We start from the raw sequence: 24,692 nt of genomic DNA, 5'->3' as shown, positions 1-24,692 counted from the left end.
CATACATATCCATGCTGTCGATGCATCTGCCAGGCTCTTATATTACAGTGCTGGGCTGCTGAGGACTTAAACAGAGTTCATCCTATAATAATAATTTATACTTACTGTGCATTTCAAGTCATACTGGATGGCCATAAACTTTTAAAACTTAAACGTAGTAAAACTGAAGTACTAATGTTTGGACGAAGTGATGCCTGTGGTGCCCCTCATATGGATCTGTGTTCCCTGGAACCAAATGTAAAACCCACTGTTAAAAATCTGGGTGTGATAATGGTCGGTGATTTTTGATAGGACAGATTAACTCTTTTTTTCAGCTGAGACTTTTATCAAAGGTCAGGTTGTTTGTATCGTTTGAGGATTTTGAAAGGGTTATACATGCTTTTATTTCGTCCCGACTTGACTATTGTAATGCCCGTTTTGTTGACATCAGCCGGGCCTCACTCTCATTCTTGCAGTCGGTGCAGAATGCTGCAGCTTGTCTTTTAACAGGTACACGCAATTGAGCACATTTCCCCCATACTGGCCTCCTTTCACTTGCACCCTGTACATTTTAGGATTGATATAAAGATCTTAATGTTTGCCTTCAAGTCACTTAATGGGCTTGCGCCACCATATCTATCTGACCTCTTACAACCCCACGTCCCGTCAAGGTCACTCAGATCCACTGATCAGTTGCTTCTGGTCATCCCGTGGTCAAGGTTGAAGCAAAGGGGAGATTGTGCCTTTGCGGTTGTAGCCCCCAAACTCTGGAACAAGTTGCCCCTTCATGACTCCTGTCTTTAAATCCCATCTTAAAACACATTGTCACTCCTTGGCTTTTAACTCAGTTTAGCGATTGTTCTTCCCTGTCTTTTGTCTGTAAAACTGGTCCTTGTGTTTAATCGTGTAGAGCTTGTATTGTTTGTTCTTGGGTTTTGGGATATTTTTAATGTACAGCACTTTGGTCAACTGTCGTGCTCTATAGATACATTTGATTTTATAGAAACCTTTAAAGGCTCCACTGAAAAGTTCCTAATACCAAAGCTGCCACTTTCTCACCCTCTACTCTTTCCACCATTCTCTTTGAATCACATTTGACACAATTTTGTTCTGTTCCCAAAGGGGAACCATGACTTAAAATCCTCCAACACCTGAACTGTGCCTTAACTACAGCTGCAACGATTACTTGATCAATCGACTGACAGAAAGTTGATCAATTATATTGATTATTTGATTAATCCTTGAAGCTGAATTACACTTGAGGATTTGCTGTTATTATTGAAATTTTGTTTCATATCAATGTAAACCTCATTTCTTTGTGTTTTAAGCTGTTAATTGGACCAATAATAAAACATCTGACCACATCAACAAATACAACAGAGGAAAATACGTTGAGCAATTTCTGCTTCTTCCATTTTTAAAGGCAAAACAAATGGATAGAGAAAACGGTCTGCAGATGAATCAGTAATAAGCATTATTAGCTGTGGTCGTACCAACATGATGAAAGTGAGAAAGCATTTTTCTAATTGAAGTATCAGTCCACTGGATTAAAATCCACTTGTCATTTTTTATTAAATATGAAGTTGTACTTAAACAGTTGGTAGAAAATATACATATATACACAACATTCTTAAGAAAGGAAAACCAAGATAAGTACAAATGTTCAACAACAGCAGAGTCCTTTGGCACTTCATGTTCTGGTCGGGAGGGGAGTGACAAAGGGATGCCTAACATCAAAACTAAACCCATCACGCTTTACAAAAAAGCAGACGACAGAACTTCAGGTTCGTTTTTGTTTTTTTCTCACCGAGGCTGTTCTCAGTCCTGCTTTACTTTGACTCCACTGGGCAATTTTTTAAATCCAACCTATGCAAAGTCATTTAAACTGATTTTAAAAAGCATTTGTTCAGGATCTGGCAGCAACAGTTATCTTATCTCCCCCAACAGGATTTGAATTCACCACTCGCTGTCACACAGCACAGCCCAACCTGAGCGTCACATGACCTCCATCAACATCTGTACGGACAGTCGCTGCTTGTAGCTCACTCAGGAGAAAATCATCCCAGCATGTACAAATCATGAACATTTTACAGTGTAGTCAGTTATCAGATCAGTTTTAGATGATATGTGCTCAGAGTGAGCGGTGACGCTGTTGCAACCAGATCGCTGTCTAACTTCCTGTTTGCGGTGGATTCAAGGATTCTCTGAAATGTGAACGTTTGCAGGAAGGCACGACTCTTAACATCCAACCCAAAACAATTAAACGAGTTTCTGCTCGGCATCCTGCTTAAATCTCAAAGCAACTCACTAGTTTTCAGTAGCTTTCAACTCACATCTATCCACACAAACAACAATAAACACAAAAACCACTGGCTGCCTGAAAAGGTGATAAAAGGTTAAAAATGAATGGAGCTATGAATCTGTAGCTATGTGCAAGACACACTGCAGTTAAACAATTGGTATCTTTCCATTAGAGGAGTATAACAATGGTTTTGCACATTTTAGCCCTTAAACTACAAATTAATCATACTCACGCCACAACTAAAATATTCTTTTCAAACGATGCTGCTGTCTTGTTGGAGTCCTGATGCCTTTCCAGGCACTTTCTATTCCTTTCTGTGCTTGATTTGTGTAAACCAGATGATTGACATTACAGCTTGTGGAAATAGACCAACCAATATGCAACAGTCTGAGAAGGATGTCTTAAACTTGGTTATGAAACGTAACAAATGTATGTGGGGAGTGAAGCGTCTTTCGCAGTAAAAGCCATCTTCAGGGCCCCCTGGTGGACAAACACAGTCACAATTATTTATTGTTATGTGTGATAAATAGGCCGATGATGAGAGTCCTGCCATCAGATCGGTCTGGCTCCAGTGGTGACATAATGCAGTGCTGACTTTTCAAATATACATCTGATTCCACATTGATTCCAGCTCCTAAACGGTGAAAAGTTGCCTAGGTTTTATCTTTTGTGTTCATAAGTTGAACGTCTTGTGATTGCTGACCATTGTTGGGGACGTCGCGGTGGGGATGTAGATGCTTTTAGAGAATCAACAGAGAAGGTGACTGGCAGATTAAATAATGAAAACTTAATGTTGACTGTGAAGGATTAGACGAAACAATTTGGACTTTTCTTCACACTTCGCACAAGATGACAGGGACCAGCAGCTGAGGATATGACGGGACGGCCTGAAGATGGACAACAACAATTTTCAGGACTCATGGTTCGTAGTTAAAGAGCGACGACTTGCTCACACAAACTCACACCTGAGAGACAACAGGGTCACCTTCTTCAATTTCACTAGTTCCAGGTGGAACTGCAGGACACGCACGCACGCACGCACGAAATATTAACAGTTGGACCTCAGAGTCATATAACTGTAGCATGACCTTATTCCTTTGCATGGAAGCAGGGTGCAGCAGAACCTCAGTTTCTAATTAACACACACACCTGACAGAGGCTTCGCTGGTTGTCTTTACAGGTCAAAGGTCAACAGTCTCAAAAACGTGGATGTTTGGTTTAAAAAGAAGAAACTTATAAAAAGTCGATGTTTGTGTGTAAACGAGCAGATTATAGTTGAGCAGCATTCGACGTTCAGCACAGTCCACATTCTGTCCTTGTGCTATGGGACTGTGTCTGGTCCTCGTGTCCTGGTTCACTCCCACCTGTAGAGCTTCAGCATCTTCTCCGTCAGCGAGGCCAGGAAATTCTCCCCGTTCACCGCAAACGGACTGATGTCCAACACCGGCATGTCGGCCGGAAGCTTCTGGAGCAGAGAGCCGCTGCCGGCGTCCCACACCTGAAGAGGAGGAGAGAGGGAGATAAGTGGGATGAGGAAGAAGAGGCACAGGCAAAGGATGTTGAGATTGAGTTTTAGCACTTTAAAATGAAAAACAGTGAACAAACATACAAAACCCAAAAATGAAATTAATATAAAAATGTATTTGCCAGCTTTGGTCCACTTTAAATAGCATAAATAGATGCTCTAAAATTATAAATATTAAATTAAATTTAATTCTAAGGAAGGCAAGTTAATCCTCTTTAAAATGGCAATAAACAGATTGATATATAAAAGAAAAAGAAACTGAATGAAAGTAAAATAAAACAAAATATCCGTTTAAGGAAAGAAATTAGGAAAACAAACAAAACTGAGTAAGATAAAAAAGGTTTTACTCTTTAAATAGCAAAAAAAACCCCTTAAAATATGAAATAAAAATTATTTCATTTAAAAGTAAAAAAAAAAAATATATAAACACATTTTCAACAATTAAACTGAGTTATTATGCAACAATTGTTTAGTTTTTTTAAATGTAACTACTTTGATTTTCATTCAAATTTTTTAAATTGCTGTTTTGCATTCACAGAGCTTAATCTCACTGATTTGTATTACACACACACACACACACACACACACACACACACACACACACACACACACACACACACACACACACACACACACACACACACACACACACACACACACACACACACACACACACACACACACACACACACACACACACACACACACACACACACGACTGACCATGGTAGAGTTTGTAGCCTCGTCCCCGGCACACACCAGCGTCCCTCCTCCACCGGGACTCTTGAAGACTGCGTTCTTGGTGAGCAGTTTACAGGACGAGCCGGCGCTGAACGTCTGCACCGGAGAGCAGGAGCAGCTGGGCAGTTGACTCGAGTCCTGCTGAGGCGTTCTGTTCAGAGCCATCAGAACACAGCGCAGAGACGGGTTGGAACGTCCTGCGGGTTGGGGGTGGGTGGGGGGGAGACGACACAAGGAAGCTTCATACAGGAAACTCTAGCGAATGTGTCTGTTATTCTATCACACGGCCTGAACTACAGCTGCAGAGAGTGGCTTCACCCATCCACTGCAAATATTTGGGGATTTTAATTAAAGCAGAAAGTCCCACTGAGAGCCATCTAATGAGAGTCGCGACAACTCTATTCACTCCAATGGACCATTTTTTCCCCAGCAATGGCGGATCATGGAGCCTCTCAATAGTTCCCAGAAGTGAGCAGCAGCACATTAGAGTAGCAGCAGAATTGGGTGGATGGATTCAAATTGCGCGGCGAGAACCTCCGGGAGCTATCTGAAGTCTACATGAGTCCTGGACGTGCAAACATTTTGGACTTCCATTTTCGCAACTCTCATTAGATAGCTCTGGTCCCACTCTTCCATTAAGATGATTCACTGCTTTTCTCTCTGTTACATTTTTGTAAAGTGAGTTTGTCATCTCAGGTATTTTTCACATAATTCATTGACATTTTGTACATGAACTGAAAATAAGCAGATCAAATATAAAATATATGGCTCCATGTGAGCCTGGTACTCTGCGAGTGTCATGGGTCTGGATCTCTGAACCTCACCTGGCCGGTATGTGACCAGACAGTGACGGCTCTCCGTCTCCACCTGGATGTCGGTGCAGCCAGCCGTCTCCAGTGGCAGAACATGTGGTCTGTATGTGTTCTCGCTGACCTGCTCCCAGAAACACCCGCCCTCCAGAGACCCTGCGATCAGCCCGCCGCAGGGGAATGAGCTTGACGCTGCCCGTGGGACGTAGCACAGAGACGCCACCGGACACCTGTAAAAAAAGAAAAGAAAATATGATTAACAAGTTTAAGCGTGTGTGTATACATATAAAAATGCTGGCGTTATGTTTGAGTGTACAGGTGTGTGTGTGTGTGTGTGTTGTGTACCTGGAGCGAAGCGGCTGTAGCTCCTGGATGTGTGTGCTGGTGTCCCTGGTGTCGTAGACAAGCACCGAGCCGTTGCTCAGACCAGCATAGACGTAGTTACTGTTGTCCAAACACCAGCAACAGCTCCACACCGGTTTGCCTGCATTATAGGTCTGAACCACTGTGTTGGTCAGCAAACTGCAACACACACATACAGTCAGTCACTTATCACATGTTAATACCATTGATTCTCATCCCATCTGTGTGGCACATGAAACCCTTGTGTGTTTTTGTACCTGGTCAGCTTGATGGTGTTGTCCAGGGCTGCAGACAGCAGCAGACTGTCGTTCTGTCTGTTGAAGGACAAGCCTCTGATCTGTTTACTGTGGATGGGAACGTACTGACTCGCCTTCATGTTCACCACACTCACCTTCTTCACCCCACAACCTGAACGGACAAACAGAACAGTTGTGAGTTAGAGAAATGGAGGGAACTCTTTCTGCAAAAAAATATCAGGATTTTTATTTTTATGTTTGGGGGTAAATGCAGTGTAAATGTGACAAGGTGATGAAGCTGTTTGTGACGCCTAACATCAAAATTAAACTGATCACGCTTTACAAAAAAGCAGACGACAAAACTCTGGTTTGTTTTAGTTTTTTTCTTACCAAGGCTGTTCTCTGACTGTTGTCCTGCATTACTTTGACTCCACTGGGCAAATTTTTTAAATCCAACCTATGCAAAGTCATTTAAACTGATTTTCAAAAGCATTTGTTCAGGATCTGGCAGCAACAGGTATCTTATCCCCCCCAAAAGGATTTGAATTCACCACTCCTGTTTCACACAGCACAGCCCAACATCTATTGGAAATGGTTCATTCTCTGCAGAGCAGTAAGGCTACGTTCAATAAACTAAAATTATCTGCGTCCAGATGAGAGTTTTAGCTCCATTTCAGAAATGATCTCTGTCCATACTAACACCCCTGAAAAAGTCCAGTGTTTCCACACCACGGCAAAAATGTTTCAATCCAATGCTTTTGGAGTCTCCGCCTCCGTGCATGTCCGTGTTTCCCATTCATTGACTTGACTGTGGCGGTCACTCATTGTTTAATTTGTTGCGCCATAGACTTATAACAAACTTATAACGAAAATATTTTTAAACTTGTTAGAGCAACATTAAATATCTCTTAAGGTGCGTTTAGCGCACTGCTCTGTCCTCATTAACGTCTGTGGCCATTCTCAACATTATGACGAGGCATGCCCCCGGACCCCCCTAGAGGATCTGATGTCAACACCCCATAGTCTCATGATTCTAGGGGAAACACTGCATGCAGTGCTTGATGCTTACTTAGGTATTTTTCAAAGGAACAGTACCCCCCCCCCCCCAGGTCATATATGTGTCAGTATAAACAGGAAGCAGATTTTCCTAGTTGCCAAAAATCCTACAAAAAGGAACAACAATGGTGAAAAGTACAGAGGAGTTTCATGATCTGATACCATCATCGGATATTCCCAGGCCTTGGGCCCTGCTGCTGCTGCTGGTTCAAAAGTAAAAGACTCACCAGGGACCAGAGTTGGTTGAGGGGAAGGCTGGGAGGCCAGTAGACAACTCAGAGGCTCACAGTATGACAAAATCCTGCAGCCTCCAGCCTGAGACACTAAAACGGCCTTGGAGAAGCTGTACTGAGCCGTCCTGGAGCCGTCGGCCCACTGGGTGAGGCCAAGATGTGTGGCTGACCCCGAGGAAGAGGAGGAAGAGGGAACAGAGCTTCTACCAGCCTGGGCCATTAGAGACCTCAGCTCCTACACAACCAGGGAGAGGAGGGGGAGGATGACAGGACATTCAACATGGTTAGTTATAGTCAGCTAATTAATGAATGCATATGAATAGAATTATGATATCAATATTGTAATATTAGTAGTGCTGTTAATCGATAAAAAACAACAACGAATTAATCACACAATTTGCTGTGATTGATTAGATTGATCACATTTATTTTTCCTTAAAGGTCCCGTATTATGAAAATTACTACTTTTCATTTTTTTTTACTCTAAATATGGGTTAACGGACCCCCCAAACGTAAGAAAAGTCAATCCTCCCTCTCTTTTTCTTTCTCCAACTTTCCCAAAACATCACGCTGAAACCTGCTAAATGTATCTCGCCACGGCCGGGTTTCATTTCCTCGCTAACATCGGCTCCCGGTAAACAACGATGGCCAAGATACGAGGATGCAAAAACACAGAAGTGTCCATATTCTACCATTTCGGGTTTTCATTTAGCTATTTGTGAAACTTCATACCGGGGCGTCCAGACAGCGTGCCGGCGCGAACGCCATGCCGGGGCATCCGGACAGCGTGCCGGGGCATCCGGACAGCGTGCCGGCACGAACGCCGGTGAAAGCCGTGAACACAGTGTCTGTGTTTGCTCAGTGTAAACAAAGGGGCGAGGCCCCGGAAAGACTAGGCTACATCCACTTCATGAGAGGGGTAACACCAGCCGAAGCTCATTTCATAAGAGCAACAGACACAGAAACAGCTCACCCAGAGGGGGGCTGAGATAGAGGCGCCTCAGAGGGCTTTAGAAGATCACAGTATGAGGCCTGAGGGGTATTTTAAGAAGGACAATTCGAAGACATGTTTTGGGGACCTCAGAGATCAAATATAAGAGTGTTAAAAGGGGTAAAATAGTGTATCTTTAAGGCTTAAGTTTGTAATAATGGATATTTAAATGTAAAATGACAACACAAAAGAAGTATTTAAATCCAAATACTATTGTTTAATAGCATTTTTTTAACTTTGAGAACAGATTCTCTCCCGTGAATTACAGATTTCCAATAAAACCATCAAGGCCAAGTGACTCACCGAGGCCTCGCCGACGGGTCCAGATATCTATCAGATAAACATCTGGACACGTTGGGGAACCTCCTGTGTGAGCTGTGTGATGCGACAACAACACTCTTCACTCATTCTCTGCCTTTTCCATGTTTCTGAAAAAAATCTTCGCACAGACTATATGCAGGGCTTTTTCCTGTCATGCGTTGAGCGTTTTTTAACTGCAGCAGATGGCGAGCGTAACCTCGAGCTGACTTAAGTGCCGAACCCCAAATTAACGCTTCAAGTTATTTCTCTCCCTCCGCACAACACAAAGGGCATCCACTCAAACTTCTTCCTGTTTCTTTCAACATAAGAGTATCTGGCAATATATTGATTGCTTTTCTTTTTGACGTCCATCGTGAAAGTGACAAACAATTCCTGTTTCGCGTGTCTATCGCATATTTCCTGTGTCACTTAAACTCCCTAAACTACTTCCTTGTCCATATCCATCTTTAGCCAGGATGGCTAATCGCTAACAGTTATGCGGCACACGTAGTAAACAAAATGCGTCAATGGCGCTAAATTTTTTTAGCGCATTAAATAGTTTACAATTAACGCAAAGATGAACATGTTAATGTTGACAGCACTAAATATTAGTTAACAGAACAACAAAAAGTACACATTTGTTTAAAAATGCAATTATCAGTTCATGAATAAAATATAGAGGAAACAAACAGAATTAGTAATATGTTAATTAGTTATAATTGTAATCTATTTTTAACGAAAAGTTTTTTTGCAATACCTGTGTTCATAGGTATATCAATTAAAAGTATTATTATAGTTTCAGGGACTCAGAAAAGGAACCTTTGTCATTGGTACCTGCAGCTCTTGTTCTACTTGTCCATATTTGTTGGTGACAACCTGCAGTTTGAGTTTGTACTGAGCTGACTCCAGTTCAGCCTTCCTCCTCAGGGACTGCTCCTGCTCCAGAGACCTACACACACACGCACGCACGCAGGCACGCACGCACGCACGCACGCACACACACACGCACGCACACACACACACACAAGCACAGATTTTTATATGCAAGTTATGTTTCCCTAATAAGCAACAGAATTATTGTAAGAAACTCAATGCACAATGAAACAACAATGTTGTGACCTTACGTTGGTTAAATTTTCATTTTGGCTAAATATTTCAACCCCATATATTTAAAATTAAACAATGAGAGCCGCTTTGAAGACTAGACTCCCCCATTATTATGATCCTTTGATGTTGTTGTTTTTTATCACTGTAAACAGTTCAAACTGTTTGAATCCACAAGCAAACAACAACTCATCCATTAATTACTTCTATACCTACACTTGGGATAAGAACTTTGAGTGATTTCTTCAATATGAGCAAGGTACATTAGCTGTATTCTGACCGTTCTTTTAAAAAGTGAAACCTTAAGTTCCCACCTCATCAGCTTATTTGGTCAAAGTAGTTGGACCTCTGCAGACTGTGTGCTTGCAGAGAAGCAAAGAAGGGATCACTCACCTCTTTAGGCTCTCTTGCTCAGAGTTGTCCAGCGCTTTCAGCTTTGAAGCGTACAGTAGCACAATGTCTGATCGCTTTGCTTTCTTGTTACACTACAGAGAAAAAACAGGAACAACCTGAGGGTCAGTTAACACAAAATCACCACAAAAACATTGGCTGTGTATGACCTCACTGACCTGTGGACATTTAGCGGCTTGGCCCTGAGCTTTCAACCAGCGCTGGATGCAGGTGAAGCCGAAGAGGTGTCCGCAGCGCAGAGTAGACAGCCTGTGCTCGCCTGCGGCCGTCCACGCCTCAAAGCAGATGGTGCATGTGTCGCCATCATTCTCCTCACCGGGAGACGGCTGGATAGAGGCCGAGGCTTCTGAGACCGACTACAGATGGAGATGGTGACAGTTGAGAGTCACATCGGTGACACATTAAACTAAATGAGGACATCAAGAGCCAAAGAAACTGTGTGCAGCAAAAGTAGAAGAGTTCAGCTTGTTTTGCACAACCAGAGCCTTGTGCAGTGTTACCTGTGTGCATTAGCTGCACCTTCCTCTTAACTGTAAACATTTAAAAGTGGTTAATCGTTTCATTTATCATTTTCTTTCGACTTGGTTTATTTTCTGCAACATACTTTTTTTATAAGCGTTATGTTTGGTCACTGTTTTTTTTAACCCCACACAAATGTAAATGACAAAGTAAAATTAAGGTACGAGCAGTGCTGAAATGATTCTTAGAAATGCATTCTAAAACCAACAGGAGATAACAGAAAATCCTAATCCCTAACCAGCAGGAGATAACAGAAAATCTGCAAATTAACCTGATAAACATGCAATTAAAAGTGACAATTGAACAAAGAAAAACGTCCCCTTTTTCACTAAAATCCTAGAGAAGAATATGATAAATAGAAGAGGGAATTGGAGTGAAAGTTACCTGGATGCCCTGATGTTGAGCTTCTGTCCTCTCATTGTCCGCAGCTGAACTGGGGTCTTAACACAGAACAGATACATACTGGATACACAGTAAAACATAAAACATAAGCCTAGCTGCAGCTCCCCTTTTTTCACCATGACAACTTGAGTCTTTAAGATCATTGGGCCAAGAACATGTTCGTATTCTTGTCTTAAATTCCTTTTACATCTGTTCGTACTGTGAGTTCATCGAACAGGCCACGTCGGATTCATCAATCTTCAGAAAAATGTGTAAATTACATACGTAAACATGATGAATGTCACCTGTGCGTATTTGAGGGAGCATGCACAAGAATATGCATAATCAACACCCCAAAAATACCGTATAAGGTTTTGCTTCCTGCCTCATGTCAGGAAGAGTTCATTCATGGAAACGGCATCAAAGAGTAAAAAGGACATGTTTACGAGATCGGAGATTGAAGTCCAAGTTTCACAAATCCAGAAATGAAAGTCTACATTATAGCAGCGTCAGCAGGAGTTTGGTGACAGACTAAACCAGAGCTGTTAATACTGAGTCACCCGCGAGTCGCACTGTCACTGGAATAAAGATGAAAGGCATCGATATGAAAGTGGCTTAAAAAATAAAAACACTCGCCACAGCGAGGTGTTCGATGACTGCAGGGAGGTCTTGCTGAGGTTTCCAGCTGTGTTAAGGCACATCCAGTGTACATTTAATGCTTATAGAATAAATGCTCCTATGTTGTCTGCAAGTTGACTAGAGATGCCAAGAGCTAATTTGAGTGAATTTTAGGTAAATTATCTGAAAATAGTTTTTATGGCAACAATTAATAACTGATATAACAGCAACTCTGTGCGCCCGTGCGCAACACGCATGCCAACTGCCAAAGATGTGCGCTCCCCTGGCGATTGTAAAACAATGTTAAACAGGTACATGACTAGATGTCGAATTATATTATAATTTGAATTGCAGTTAAACTGAATAATGTCAACATAATGAGGTGAAATTTATATATATATTATATTTTTTATTTAATTTATATATTATATAATGACCCGTAGGTGGAAACTCTTTGTTTGACTAAAAGAAACTAACTACGTGACACCTACGACAGGTCTGGACCAGTCGTAAATTCTGTTCGTACTTGAAAGAAAACTCATTCTTGCATGAGGCCAGATGAGTCCACACAGGTGTGTGAAAACAGGTCTTTGAGGTCATTTAGCCCAGACGACAGGACGGGAAATTTTTAGTTAGACTCACTGGCTGAACCAACATCCTGTGGCTGCGTGTGATGGGCAGAGGCATTGACGTGAGAACTGGCAGGTGGGGCGGGGTTAACAGGCAACACAGCAGCAGATGCACCCTCTTCTCCCCGCTCTTCCTCCTCTTCGTCTGAGTCGCTGACCTCGGTGGTGCTGCTGGACTCGGGCTCGGCCACGCTAGCAGCCGGCGCTCGAAGCAGAAAGTCGGGAAAGCCTCTGGAGGGCGCTGCAGTCTGGCTGGGGTAGTGTACCCTAAGGCCCTGCCTGCAGTAAAAAAAAAAAAACACACACACACACACACACACACACACACACACACACACACACACACACACACACACACACACACACACACACACACACACACACACACACACACACACACACACACACACACACACACACACACACACACACACACACACACACACACACACACACACACACACAGGTATGACTACATGAAGACACAAAATATACAAACAGGTGACAATTAAAGGGAAAACCAACATTAAGTGACAAGCACAACATATGTAAGTGGTTGCTGTATGAGTGAGTGAGTGTCTGTGCCTTGTACTGTAAAGTGCTACGAGTGGTCAATAAGACTAGAAAAGTACATAAATGTAGTCCATTTGCAGTCCATTCACTATGGACGTGGCCACAGTCATCCTGGAAAAAGACCAATCCCATTATTATTGGATAGGTTTCATCATACGATAAAGGTGATCACTTACAGTAACTTTGTATTGATTTGCAGTGAACTCTCCCTCCCTAACAGGAGGAGTGAACCCAAACCACCAACATTTCTTCACTGACATCTTTCCTATATATTCAAACAGATGTCACTTTAGTCACTGTTTCAATTGAAGCACCAGCCAGGTGAGCCTCTTTGTGACTGAAGTCACTTACATCTTCTCTTCCCATCTTTATAAAAATCAGACCAAGCTGAACCTGCTTAACATTTCTAAACAAGCTGTAGAGCATAGCAGTGTCTCATGTCAGGGGCCGCCTCCTTAGAAGGATGCGGCCTAAGCGGCCACTGGAGGCCTTCCGCCTTCGTTGGCGGCTTAGACCGAACCAAAATGTGAAATCCATGAATTGGGACACAGTCCATGGCTGGGTAATCAGAATCAGCTTTAATGGCCAAAAAATGCGAATAAATACGAGGAGTTTGACTCCGGTTTGAAATCCCCTGCTGTTCACCGCTTGATTTTTGTTGCTGATCAAGAGCAGTGGTGCTTCAAGCGCCCCAGGGTTTTTGATGCAATAAATAAGCGAAAACTGGAGCCCTGCAGTGTGTCAGTGATTGTTTGTTTGATATATTTATTTATTGCTTAACTGTACCATGCAGTGCACCAGTGTGGAGAAGCATCTGTATTCATTATTTTTGCACTAATTTATTCTGGATTTTCCTTTCATTTATCAACAGTCTGGAGGCAGTCGGAGAGAGTGGAGGGTCTGAAACTCAGATTAACAATCAACAATATTTTCTGGAATCTTTGCTCCTCTGTGACACTGAACTAAATATATTTGGTGTGTGGAAAAACACAAAACATCGTCTTGGAATTTGGGAAACACAATCTTAATTTTTCACTATTTTATGATATTTTATGGACCAAACAACTAATCGATAAATAATCGTTAGTTGCAGCCCTAGACACATATGTCACAATGTACCACCTTTTCATACATTGTGGTTGTATTGTACCCTTTTTCCAAACAGCAGGCAATGTAAAACACAAACCAAGCCTTCTTTGTGGACTAAGTCTGGGTACCTGACTCTCCTTCGCCTGGGCACCCCCCGAGCTGCTGATGGCATGGTTGCCGTCCTGCCTGGCGCCCTCTGACTAAATGCCCAAGTGGCAGGAAGCCTGAGAGGTCCCCGAGCTGCCATTTGTCGCTCGTCATTATTTTCTTCGTCCTCGTCCACCTCGGTGCTGCTGCCGGAGTCTGAGATGACATGCGGTGCATTGGCGTTCTCAGCCTGGCCTGCAACAGCAGCCTGCTGCTGTTCCCTGCCTCCTCCCTGAATCTCCACAGGGGCGTCTACCTCCATGGCCTCCATCTGCAGCATAGGGAGGAAACAGCAGAGGTTACATTGTTGGTCAGTCTCTGCTTAGACAGCACATCACATCAGCAAGGTTGTGGGTTAAATTCCCAATTTGTTCTGTGCTGTCCACAGGTATGAATGAAAGCTTGTTCCTAAAACTGCCAGAACTGCCAAAAACAGATGGTGACAACGAAGTGCTCAGTCAGTTGTGCCTGCTCTGCCAACGTTCAACTGCAAATGGAAAACATCGGCCGATGTTTGCGTTTTTTACGTGTATCGGCATCGGCCGATGCGCGGCTGCCTCTGTCGCCGATAGTTTTTTTTGGGAGGACAGATCCAGTCGCCTATCGGGCGGGGGGCACCACCGCCGCCCCTCCGACGACTTCTCACTGGCCCCGCTCTCTCCGGAACCATTTACCCAGCGCCGTCGCGGTGCCTCTGCCCTAGGCTGCCGCGTTGCACGCCCGCCGGGTACCTAACTCTACCTTCTCCTCCAGAGAGCGGGAGGGGGGGCCGCCGCCGACGGACGGGCGCGAGGCTCGTGGTTGCTTTTTTTTACGCATCCTCCACGTCCTCGCACTCTCTCTCCTCGCTCTTCTCCCCCCGTACCCTCCTTCTCTTCCCCGCCTTTCCCCTCTCTGCTTCCACAGGCTGGGACTGGCGGCGCCCCCCGTCAGGCCCCGCACAGAGTCGGGCGTGGCTGCCAGTGGCCTTTTTTGTCTCCGCGCTGACCGCGCCGCAGGCTTTGCGCAGGGGATCCCGTTCGCAGGCGGACGAGTCCCGGTGCGGTGGGAACTCCAGAGATGCTCCAGAGCGACGCGAGCCTCGTCTCCCTCTACCCAGGGAGGCGAGCCACGGCCTTGGCCATAACCCCACTTTGACTAAGACCTCAGATCAGACGAGACAACCCGCTGAATTTAATTCTATTTAACTATTAAATTGAGGGAGCAAAAGTAGTATCGGCTCCAAATATCGGCTCAAGAAATTGGCAGTCCGTATCGGTCATCAGCTAAGGCCGATAAAAAATTTGGCTTCGGCGCTAAAAAATCTGTATCGGTCGATCCCGATTGGGGAGTATACAAAATCTGATAACATCATATCAGTTGATAGAAAACTTTACACAATATTAACTACAATCTTGAAAGGCATCCTTTAGATCAGGGGCCCGCAAGGCAATACATTAATACACCCCCCCTAAAAAAAAAAAAACTCAGGAAAGATGATTTTAAGAGACCAATTAATTCCCGCCGGGATAAAACGGGCGGATGTCTGTCTTTCCGGGCCATGGTCAGAGTCATTTAATACATCACAAGCACAACTGTCATCGTGTGTCATCACAACATGTCATCAGTGATTGACGTAAAAAAAAGAAAGAAGCACAGAACATGGCAAATAAGAAAAAAAAAAGGTTGATGCGGAATGCCGTTCTTTCCAAGATAAATGGTCAAAGCGATAACTTCTTTATGGCAGTGAAAGATAAGCCTGTGTGCCTGGTTTGTGGAGACGCCGGCTGTAATGAAAAAGGCGAACCTTGAGCATCATTACAGCACTTCTTTACAACTGGATTAGCTGAAAGGACAAGCGCGTTTGGCCCGGAAACAGCCCACTCGTGTAGCAAATCAGAAAATTAAGTAACCGAATTCTACATTAGTAGTCCATGTTATCGGTTAATCATTAAATGAGAACTATTACAGAATCAGTTAGATACTGAAGACAATCTTAAAAGGCGATGATTTTCAGTCAAGTTATGGGTTCATAAAGGGCGTATTTTTCCCTGTGATTTTTAAGTGCTATATATAAAGTTTATTATTGTACTGAAAAAAAAAGACAAGCGTGTGCGGATAAAGTTTTGGGCAACGTGATGCATGCTTGCTTCGTGGTGAGTGAGATAATAATAATATTAAGTTTATTTTTTTTATGCATCACCTTTTCGTAATATAAAATGCTGATAAAACTACATCAGTGAATATAAAATCAACAGGAAAAGATTATTGGAAATTGAGAGCATCAAACCAATAAGAAACAATAAGATGGATAAAATTCAAATTGGCCACAAACATGAAATTAAGGGTCATGATCTTGATGTTATTTTAATTAAGTTCGAAAGGCCATTAAAATACATCGTGAGCTGCGTGTTTTAAAAAATTCAACAGGTTATGTGTTCCCCCTAACCCTAACCCTAATTCAACAGGTTATGTATTCAATAATTAAGTATGGCCCCAGGGGAATGATGTAAAAATCAAAATGGCCCTTGATAAGAAAAAGGTTCCCCACCCCTGCTTTTATATAGTTTCTGAGAGGAACGTTTTACAGCTCTCTGGTGGACAAATTATGCTGTGGTATTTAAACAGTTTATTTGTAGATAGATAGATAGATAGTTACTTTATTAATCCCAAGCTGGAAAATTCCGTTGTAACAGCAGCATGTTTCACAAAGCACACAAAATATATACAATATATACACAAACAAATGTAAAAAGTATACGAATTGCAAAAATATAGAGAGTAAGAATAATACATATAAAGAATTTACATGTATATTAATAGTGGAAATAGTGCAGTAGTACAATCAGTTACCATTAGTGTGCAGAGGAACATGGTAACATGAAGATGCAAATGTGCCGGGATTTATGTTTTAATTTAGATTAAACAGAGTCCAGAGTTTATCAGACATAGGTGAGGTATTGCAAAGTCTTACGGCATAAACCCCTATATAAACCCCCTTGAGATGAACCAGTGTCACTCTAGTTTACACTGTGTATCACCGTATAACATTGAGAATTGTGATGTATAAATAAAGATGATTACAACAGAGTAATATATAGAATACATATTTACCATAAATGTATTATGTAGTCTTTAACCGCTACTCAACTGCAACTATTTAACACACACTGGCACCAGACACCCAGGGGATTTGATACACTGTCAAATCATTCGGGTCATCTCACTCGCTGTTATTCTCTTGGCGAACACAAAATCTCCTCCTCCCGTGAGAGTGAAGTTGCCCTCTGAGGACCGGTTCCGATTCATTTATCCTGGTTTCGCGCCACTCAGGACAGCTGGGAACCTCTCAAACAGAGGGTTTATTTTGACCAACCTCAAACGGACAGCCGACCCGTCAGCTGCTCCCGGTCCCGCCTCTCACCTGTGACGGCGAATGCCTCCCGCGCCAGGCGGCGAGGTCTTCGGCCAAGCACCGAACCACAGACCGAGGTCGCCGAGGCCTCCGAGCAATAAAAGCTAACCGAAGGTCCTTCAGTTGATTTTTTTGTTCACGAAAATATCGCATATTGGCACATAATCGCACATTGGCACACAATCGCCGCGGTAGGATGACATAAGGAACGGAAAGGAGAACATTTTTGATTCGATGTTTGGAATCTGCTAGTAACAACCTGCGGAAAAGCTACGATTAGCATTAGCACGAGTACGGCTGTGATGGTGCCAACACGGGACTAACACCTTACACTGTGACAGGACATACATGGCCGCTGATGTTATTAACAGCGATGCCATCATTGTATACGTGGTTAAGGAATGCTGCCTCGCTCGTGGGCGAACAGACTCGGGCTGTGCTCGAGCCGGGGTACAGCAGGAGCAGCAGCGCGGTCACATGCAAACACACACACACACCGACCTGCCTGGAAGCGACGGTTTAACAGTCGCGGGTCCCGCTCAGAAACACCACGACGGGTGACAACATGGCTCCGCGGCAACCGTGCAGATCAAACCGAGTTGGGTGGCTTATTTCCAGTCCGCACAAGCGGCGTTAGTCAAGCCAGGACAACTGGGGACACAGGGCTCGAATCTCGCGGCGCCAGTTTGCTCTGCCCGCCCCATCCTGCCGTAACGTCACTGCCGAAGATCGTATGTTGCGAAGACGGACGACAAAATGAGAAAAGAGACAGTGCAACAGTTCCTCGCCCAGTAACTCCCGCGCCGTTATTCCCCTGTATCCTTAGATTTTTATATCGGGCAAGGTAATTGGGCAGATGCAGTTGATGGAAAGCAAAGAAGTGTACATGGGGACGTTTATTCAAATTCATACGGATGGGTCGAAGTGGCTGGAGGATGGAAGAACTGTTGTTGTCCCAGATTTAAATATCAACATAAAGGAAAGAACATCAGATCATTTGGCAGCGTATACAGTTGAGATGTTAGCCATTGTAATGGTGCTCCAGTGAATAGAACAGAACAGTCTTAAAAGAGTCATTGTATGATCACATTATCAGTATTGTTATCATGTCGTCCCAAAGGAAACATTTATATATATATATATATATATATAAGAAATGCTATACAGACTGCATCATATAGAAACATAATTCAGGTTAATGTGGGTCCCAGCTCACAAGGACATCGAGCGCAATGAAATTGCGGATTCTTTAGAGGCGGGTTCTGATACAAGATGGTACAGTGGATGTAACTTTTATCAGAGCTGAAGCGTTAATAATGTGTGTGAGTGACTCCATGAAGGCCTGGCAGAAACATAAGGGATAAGGGAAACAAAGGACAGTATCTTTACAGAATTAAGACTAAAGTGGGAGGATTGACAGTAATAGGAAAAAATTCCGGAGAGCAGCGAAACATTTCAATCCTGTAGAACTTCTTCACCACCGGACTTCCTTCTAAGGACAGCTTCAATCAACTACAAAAAAACAACAAAAAAACACAGGAATACAAAACCTGATGATAAATGGCTTTTCTAGAGCTCAGTAAAAATTTGATATTTTCCAAAACTTATGAAAATCAACTTTACTACCTGCTTTGCAGACACTGCATCAGGTGCATTCTCAATTCTTTGTCTCTTTCTACTCTTACTATCCATAATAGTTAATGTACTTGAGCTGAAGCTTGAGTCAGACATCTCAGAAAAAAGTAGACAATGAGCATTCAGAGAACTCGAAAGGAATAGTAATGTAAATTATCTTATTCAGAAGGGTGTAGAGTGCTTTATTTTAACTGCCGTTATATCTCACCGTCATCTGTGAAAACTGTAAGCAAGACATTGCCTTGTCCAACGAGGTCGCTGAATATTTCTGCATCAACCTCGGTCCCTGTTGCATCCTTGTACATAACCTATGCATCAGGTGGCAGGCAAAATCTCTCTATGACTGGGAAATATAATAAGATGAAACTCAAAACTCAGCACTGGTTCTTGCCTCACCTCTTCACCCTGTTTAAATTAACTTTTTTAGTGTATATTATGCTTTACACTAGAAGACACACCTTGCAAAGCTGAAATTATAAGCCATTCATCCCATTAATTAAAGGGCTTGTATGTAAAATTGAATAACAGCAAACAATGTTTCTTTCAATGTAAATGTGCAAATCGATTTAGAAAAAATTTAAGATTGCTAGCTCAGTGTTCACATTTTTATCACAAACACACCTTTAAATATGGTTATAGCTACTGTGGGTTATCATAAAAAAGACTGAAGCCTAGGCACACTGGTGTGAGATGCAAAAGAGAGAGAGAGAGAGAGAGAGAACTTTAAGTGATGAGGATAGATAATGTTATGTGTCATGGAAATTGATTGAATTTCCCAGTGAGAAATAAATCACATTGTCTTTGCAAATTCATACCTCAGTTGGATCTACAGACGTTCATTGTCCAAGCTGGAAATGTTTTTCACCCAGAAGTTGGTAACAGAGTCTGAACCTGGTGGTGGGGGTTTCACAAAAGCATATGATGAAAGGATCTCTGTAGTTAAAAAGGACCAAATGGACCACCAGTGAGTGTCTCCAAGATGCAGACGTAGATAGCTTATACAGACACTGAATAAATGAGTAAGACAAAAGGGTCACCAAACAATAGACAGGAAATCAACAAGTGTGAGAATACCAGAGGCGTGAGGAGACAAAAGGGGGGGGGGGGGGGGGGGGGGGGTCGAAATGATAAATCGCTATTCTATTATGGAAGATAAATGTTATCAGAGCAAGGAATTCAGTGATTTCACTTCAATGAGTTATAAATAGCAATATAGCAATATCACCCATGTCTGGCAGTCAATTGTGTTGCTGTGATGTGTGTGGAATATTGCATTACTATTACTTTTTATAATCTAATATTGGTTGGTGTGTTTATACATTAGATGAATTTATGATGTAATCATTACATAAAAAATGAGATATTTACATACATTTTGGTTGGAAAATGAGTTGGGAAGGAGAGATGAAGAAAGAACAGGAGGAAAAAGCAGAAGAGAGGAGTGTGACACAGATGAGAAACTGCAGAGAGCTACTGTAGAAGAGAATAGAATGGACATAGTTCAAAAGGAGCACAGTGTCTCCCCTCTTAATTTTTTTATTATATTGAGATATTGGGTGAAAATCTAAAGATTTCTGCATTTTCTGCACGTTTGAAAATCCTCATACTGTCACCAGTGGGGATTTAATCTGGTTTCTCCTTCTCGCTTTGAAGTCCCACTTTCATCTTTTTCTGTTAACTTGCATGTTGAGGACTGAGGTGAGGGTCCAGTTCAGCAGCAATGGAGGCCCTTTGTTTTTGTAATGAGCAGTTTGACAGCAGATCTTATCCCCTGCACTGTTCCTTTCACAGCAAGAAAAGGTTTCTGCATTACATTGCAATGGGCTGCCAGGGTCAGACAGTACAAGATCAAACTCATACCACTTTCACACCAAAATTACAGTGTAGACCCGGATTTTTTAAACACAGGTCGATTTTTGTGGCAATTTGCCACTTTCACACTGCGAGCAGACCAGGGTCGGATGATCATGTAGTGACAGTTGGCGGCCATGAGAGCGGTGCGCGCCATAAAACAAAGGAGAAGAACAGTGTAGTTATCAACAGAAAGCATGGTAACCAGTGAGCCGGTGGTCAACGCTACATTATATCTTGTACTTGTCACTCTTTCAAAGTTTACAAACTCAGTGCAGTGTTACGAGCCGAGCCTGGCCCTTTAAGCAGGTGACCATATGGGTTTTGAAGTTTGTGTATGAGAGAAGAAGAAGGTTGGGGCTGCGCGCTGTTGTTGCGTATGTAGCTGCAGCCACAAGGAGAATGGGCTTTGCACATCATCCATGTTACCGACAGTTTATGGCCACTGAAAAATGAGAGACTGATGAGGCCGTGTGTGTCTGCCAAAGGGTTGAAATAAAGTGCCCCGTTCTAAACCTCATCGATGATCTGGATTGTATGGTGACCCTGAGAGCTCACAGCACTGCAACTTAAGAAAACACATGCAAATAGACAAAACACAAGCAAATTAAGAAAACATCTTCATGCGCAGCGTTTAGAAACACAACACATTAAGAAAAAGCGCTGCAAATAGACCTTAACACAACACATTAAGAAAAGTGCTGCAAATAGACTGCAACACAATGGAAGTGTTTCCAGAGGACACTTAAAAGTGATGCACACGTCTGGACGCGCTTGTTGTTGACACGGAATTTGACTCAGGGCTATTAAGGTTCTCTTTCCGTCAGTGGTGTTGGAAAATGAGACAAAAAGTATGTCTTTTTGATTTATTTTAAGTGTCCTCTGGAAACACGTATGTGTTGTCAAATTGATGAAGATGTTTTCTTAATTTGCTTGTGCTTGGTCTATTTGCATGTGTTTTCTTAAGTTGCAGTGCTGTGAGCTCTCAGGGCCACCGTAGGATTGTGTTAGTTGTTACCACCAACGAGCCAAAGCTAGGCTAAGCGAGCTAGCTACATGCGAGAGGTCTCTTTACTACAGCTGGTGAGGTAACAGCAGTTACCGACGGAGGAGTCGAGCCTTCATTGCCTCCGTCACCGTGCAAATTAGCGCGTTGACCCGGGTGTGACATTCACGTCAATGCCGATCGGAGGTGAAGCCGATTATCCCGGGTCTATTGAAGAGTCCCGGGGCTGAATGCCGATTAAACGTTTTCACACTACAGAAAACACCGGGAGTTAGTGGGTTTAAACGTTTATTTTGGCCAGTATGAAAGGGGCTTCAGATTCTTCATCGAGATCAGTAGGCCAAGTGGAAATGGAGATCATCCATTGAAAGGCATTGGTTTACGTTTATCAAGTACCAAAAATGAGAGCTTCTGATTCTATATGACCCATTAAAAAAATCTCAGATGCGCTGATGCACCGTCTCACCGCTGTCAGATGCCCCTGTCTCACAGACTGCTCTGAGAGCAGTCTGTCTCACTGCTCTCAGATGCGCCAGTCTGTCTCACTGCTCTCAGATGCCATGGTTAGCATTATTTTTTCTCATATTATGTTCTACCATCAACAATTGCTGTGAAATATAGCTGTGACAACGGGATGGTAAGTTACAGTGTCATTCCTGTATTTAATCACTGCTGCTACCTTTAAACAAAGAGGATTAAAGGACTCTCCTGTACAACTGTCACACATGGGCTGCCTCACTACTGTGAGATACCCTTGCATTGATGTTCCACATCACAATTATAAGATAATCTGGTGTTTATAGACTTCATTAAACCACCTTGATGTTTCATATTTAAAAAATAATACCTATACACTCCCATTGGAATAAAACAAGAAAGACATGGAAATGTATTCCACCTAATCGTATCGAATTAGCATTTTTGATTTGCTGTAAAAAAGAATATCAGATCCCTCTACAGTTTTTCTTTCATTGGTTTGAGTGAGAAAGACAATATTTTGTTTCCTAACATATTTTATCCTGTAAAAATCACCACTCCAAGTTGCATCAAACGCTACTTTTATTTGGACTTAGACTCAAAGGTAAACATTGAAATTCTGAAAAAAGATGAAATGAAATGAAACATGAGATGAAGTTACAACAGCCTCCAGAGCTAGTGTTAAAAATGCATATGAGATGTATGCACTGTTCATGATAAGGGGGGGTATACAGGGGGATGAAGGCATGTTGTCCTATGGTTGATAAAATATTTTAAAGCACAGTAGAAAAATTGTATTGTGTTGTATTTTACCAGCCCTGAAATGACAACCAGCACAAAAGGGCCCCAAGTTACCATTTCCTTCCACAGGTTAATATACATCAATACAAAAGTAAGTTACAAGTCCTTTTAAACATGCAGTGTGGAACCATTGCCTCTCCCCTCTGGCAGTGATATTAAATACACAAACACAGTTCATTCATTCATTCATTCATCGTCTACCGCTTTATCCATTTAAGGGTCGCGGGGGGGGGGGGGGGGGGGGGGGGCGCTGGAGCCAATCCCAGCAAACATTGGGCGAGAGGCGGGGTACACCCTGGACAGGTCGCCAGCCTGTCACAGGGCCACATACAGAGACGGACAACCATTCACTCTCACATTCACACCTACGGTCAATTTACAGTCTTCAATGAACCCCATTCTGCATGTCTTTGGACTGTGGGAGGAAGCCGGAGAAGAACCTTCTTGCTGTGAGGCGAAGGTGCTAACCACTACACCATCATGCAGCACAAACACAGTTGTGACATATAATTTTTTGCTTTTTCGTTTTTGACTTGAATCCTTCCTCTAAATGCAGGGTATCTTTGTTTTATCTGTAAAGAAACTTTTCTCTGATGCTTCCTAGGTTTTCCCACCATAGGTTCAGCGATACTCCTACCTGTTGTAGCCTACTCTGTCTCTGTCACTATGGTTACTCCCTTCTTTAGCTTTGGAACACAAATCATTGCTGGTTGACATAAAACATTTTGGCTATTGGTGCACAAGTGTGGTAATGTTGCCATAGAAAGCAGATTAAAAACTCTGGTTTAATACAGAGAGATTTACTTGGCAGTGGTGGTCTTAACCATCATTGTGTGAATTGGTTTGTCTTCACATTAACAAATGTTCATTTAGGGCGTTTTCACACCTGAAAGCGTTATACATTTGATCCGGTTAGTCATGGTTTTACATTGCAATTAAGGGAAGAGTTAAACAAATGAATTTTGTATGTACATCTTGTCATCATCACCTGCGTGGGCTACCTATACCTACCTATACTTAATATTGATTGGTTTGTAGACGGCCATGCGCCTGACGTTGATCGGTTGCGGTCTTTCCGTTTGAATAAAAAAAATGAAGAAAATGATGAACCACTCATCATATTTTGTTGTCACTGTAATATGATTGTGGTATTACTATAAGCATCACTTCATAACATAGCATAACTTCAGGTGCAGAACTCGATCTTGTTTGAATGCGCCAAATGAACACCCTTGTTGTTCAAACATATTGTCAAAGGTGAAGACTGCAAGCAATCCTATTAAAATTGCAATGAAATATTGTGTTTACTCCTCCCCCATGTTGTATCACAGCTCGTTTTCATTTCTCTTCAAATCTCTTTTTTGTCCTTCTATTGTTAAATGCCTACTCAAATTTCTGCAATTGGTCTGAAAATCTGAAGAATCTAAAAAACTCCCAACAATTCAAACCAATGGTTTAGTTTGATCCGGAATTTATTTTATTGTCTTTGTAGACTTAATCTAAGTTGAGTTTCTGTTATGAT

At 42.6% G+C, this 24,692-nt stretch overlaps 1 protein-coding gene across 2 annotated transcripts; it reads right to left on the bottom strand.

Moving 5' to 3' along the window:
• Nucleotides 1-1,526: 1,526 nt before the first annotated feature.
• rfwd3 (ring finger and WD repeat domain 3) lies at nucleotides 1,527-18,125 on the bottom strand. Of its 2 annotated transcripts, none has more exons than XM_035641618.2 (13): nucleotides 17,902-18,125; nucleotides 13,988-14,277; nucleotides 12,211-12,476; nucleotides 10,954-11,009; nucleotides 10,209-10,406; nucleotides 10,033-10,124; nucleotides 9,370-9,484; nucleotides 7,239-7,479; nucleotides 5,977-6,127; nucleotides 5,702-5,878; nucleotides 5,372-5,586; nucleotides 4,530-4,744; nucleotides 1,527-3,779 (listed from the first exon to the last, which is right to left on the bottom strand). In XM_035641618.2, the coding sequence occupies exons 2-13, from the start codon at nucleotides 14,275-14,277 to the stop codon at nucleotides 3,636-3,638; spliced, it is 2,160 nt and encodes a 719-aa protein (XP_035497511.1). In that variant the 5' UTR covers nucleotides 17,902-18,125; the 3' UTR covers nucleotides 1,527-3,635. The 2 variants fall into 2 exon arrangements, with proteins under 2 accessions (XP_035497511.1, XP_035497512.1); XM_035641619.2 differs by having other exon boundaries at nucleotides 17,906-18,125.
• Nucleotides 18,126-24,692: the final 6,567 nt, after the last annotated feature.

This window comes from Scophthalmus maximus, chromosome 7 (genome assembly GCF_022379125.1).
Source record: "Scophthalmus maximus strain ysfricsl-2021 chromosome 7, ASM2237912v1, whole genome shotgun sequence".
Taxonomy (NCBI): domain Eukaryota; kingdom Metazoa; phylum Chordata; class Actinopteri; order Pleuronectiformes; family Scophthalmidae; genus Scophthalmus; species Scophthalmus maximus.
This window is presented reverse-complemented; position numbering and strand designations above follow the sequence as displayed.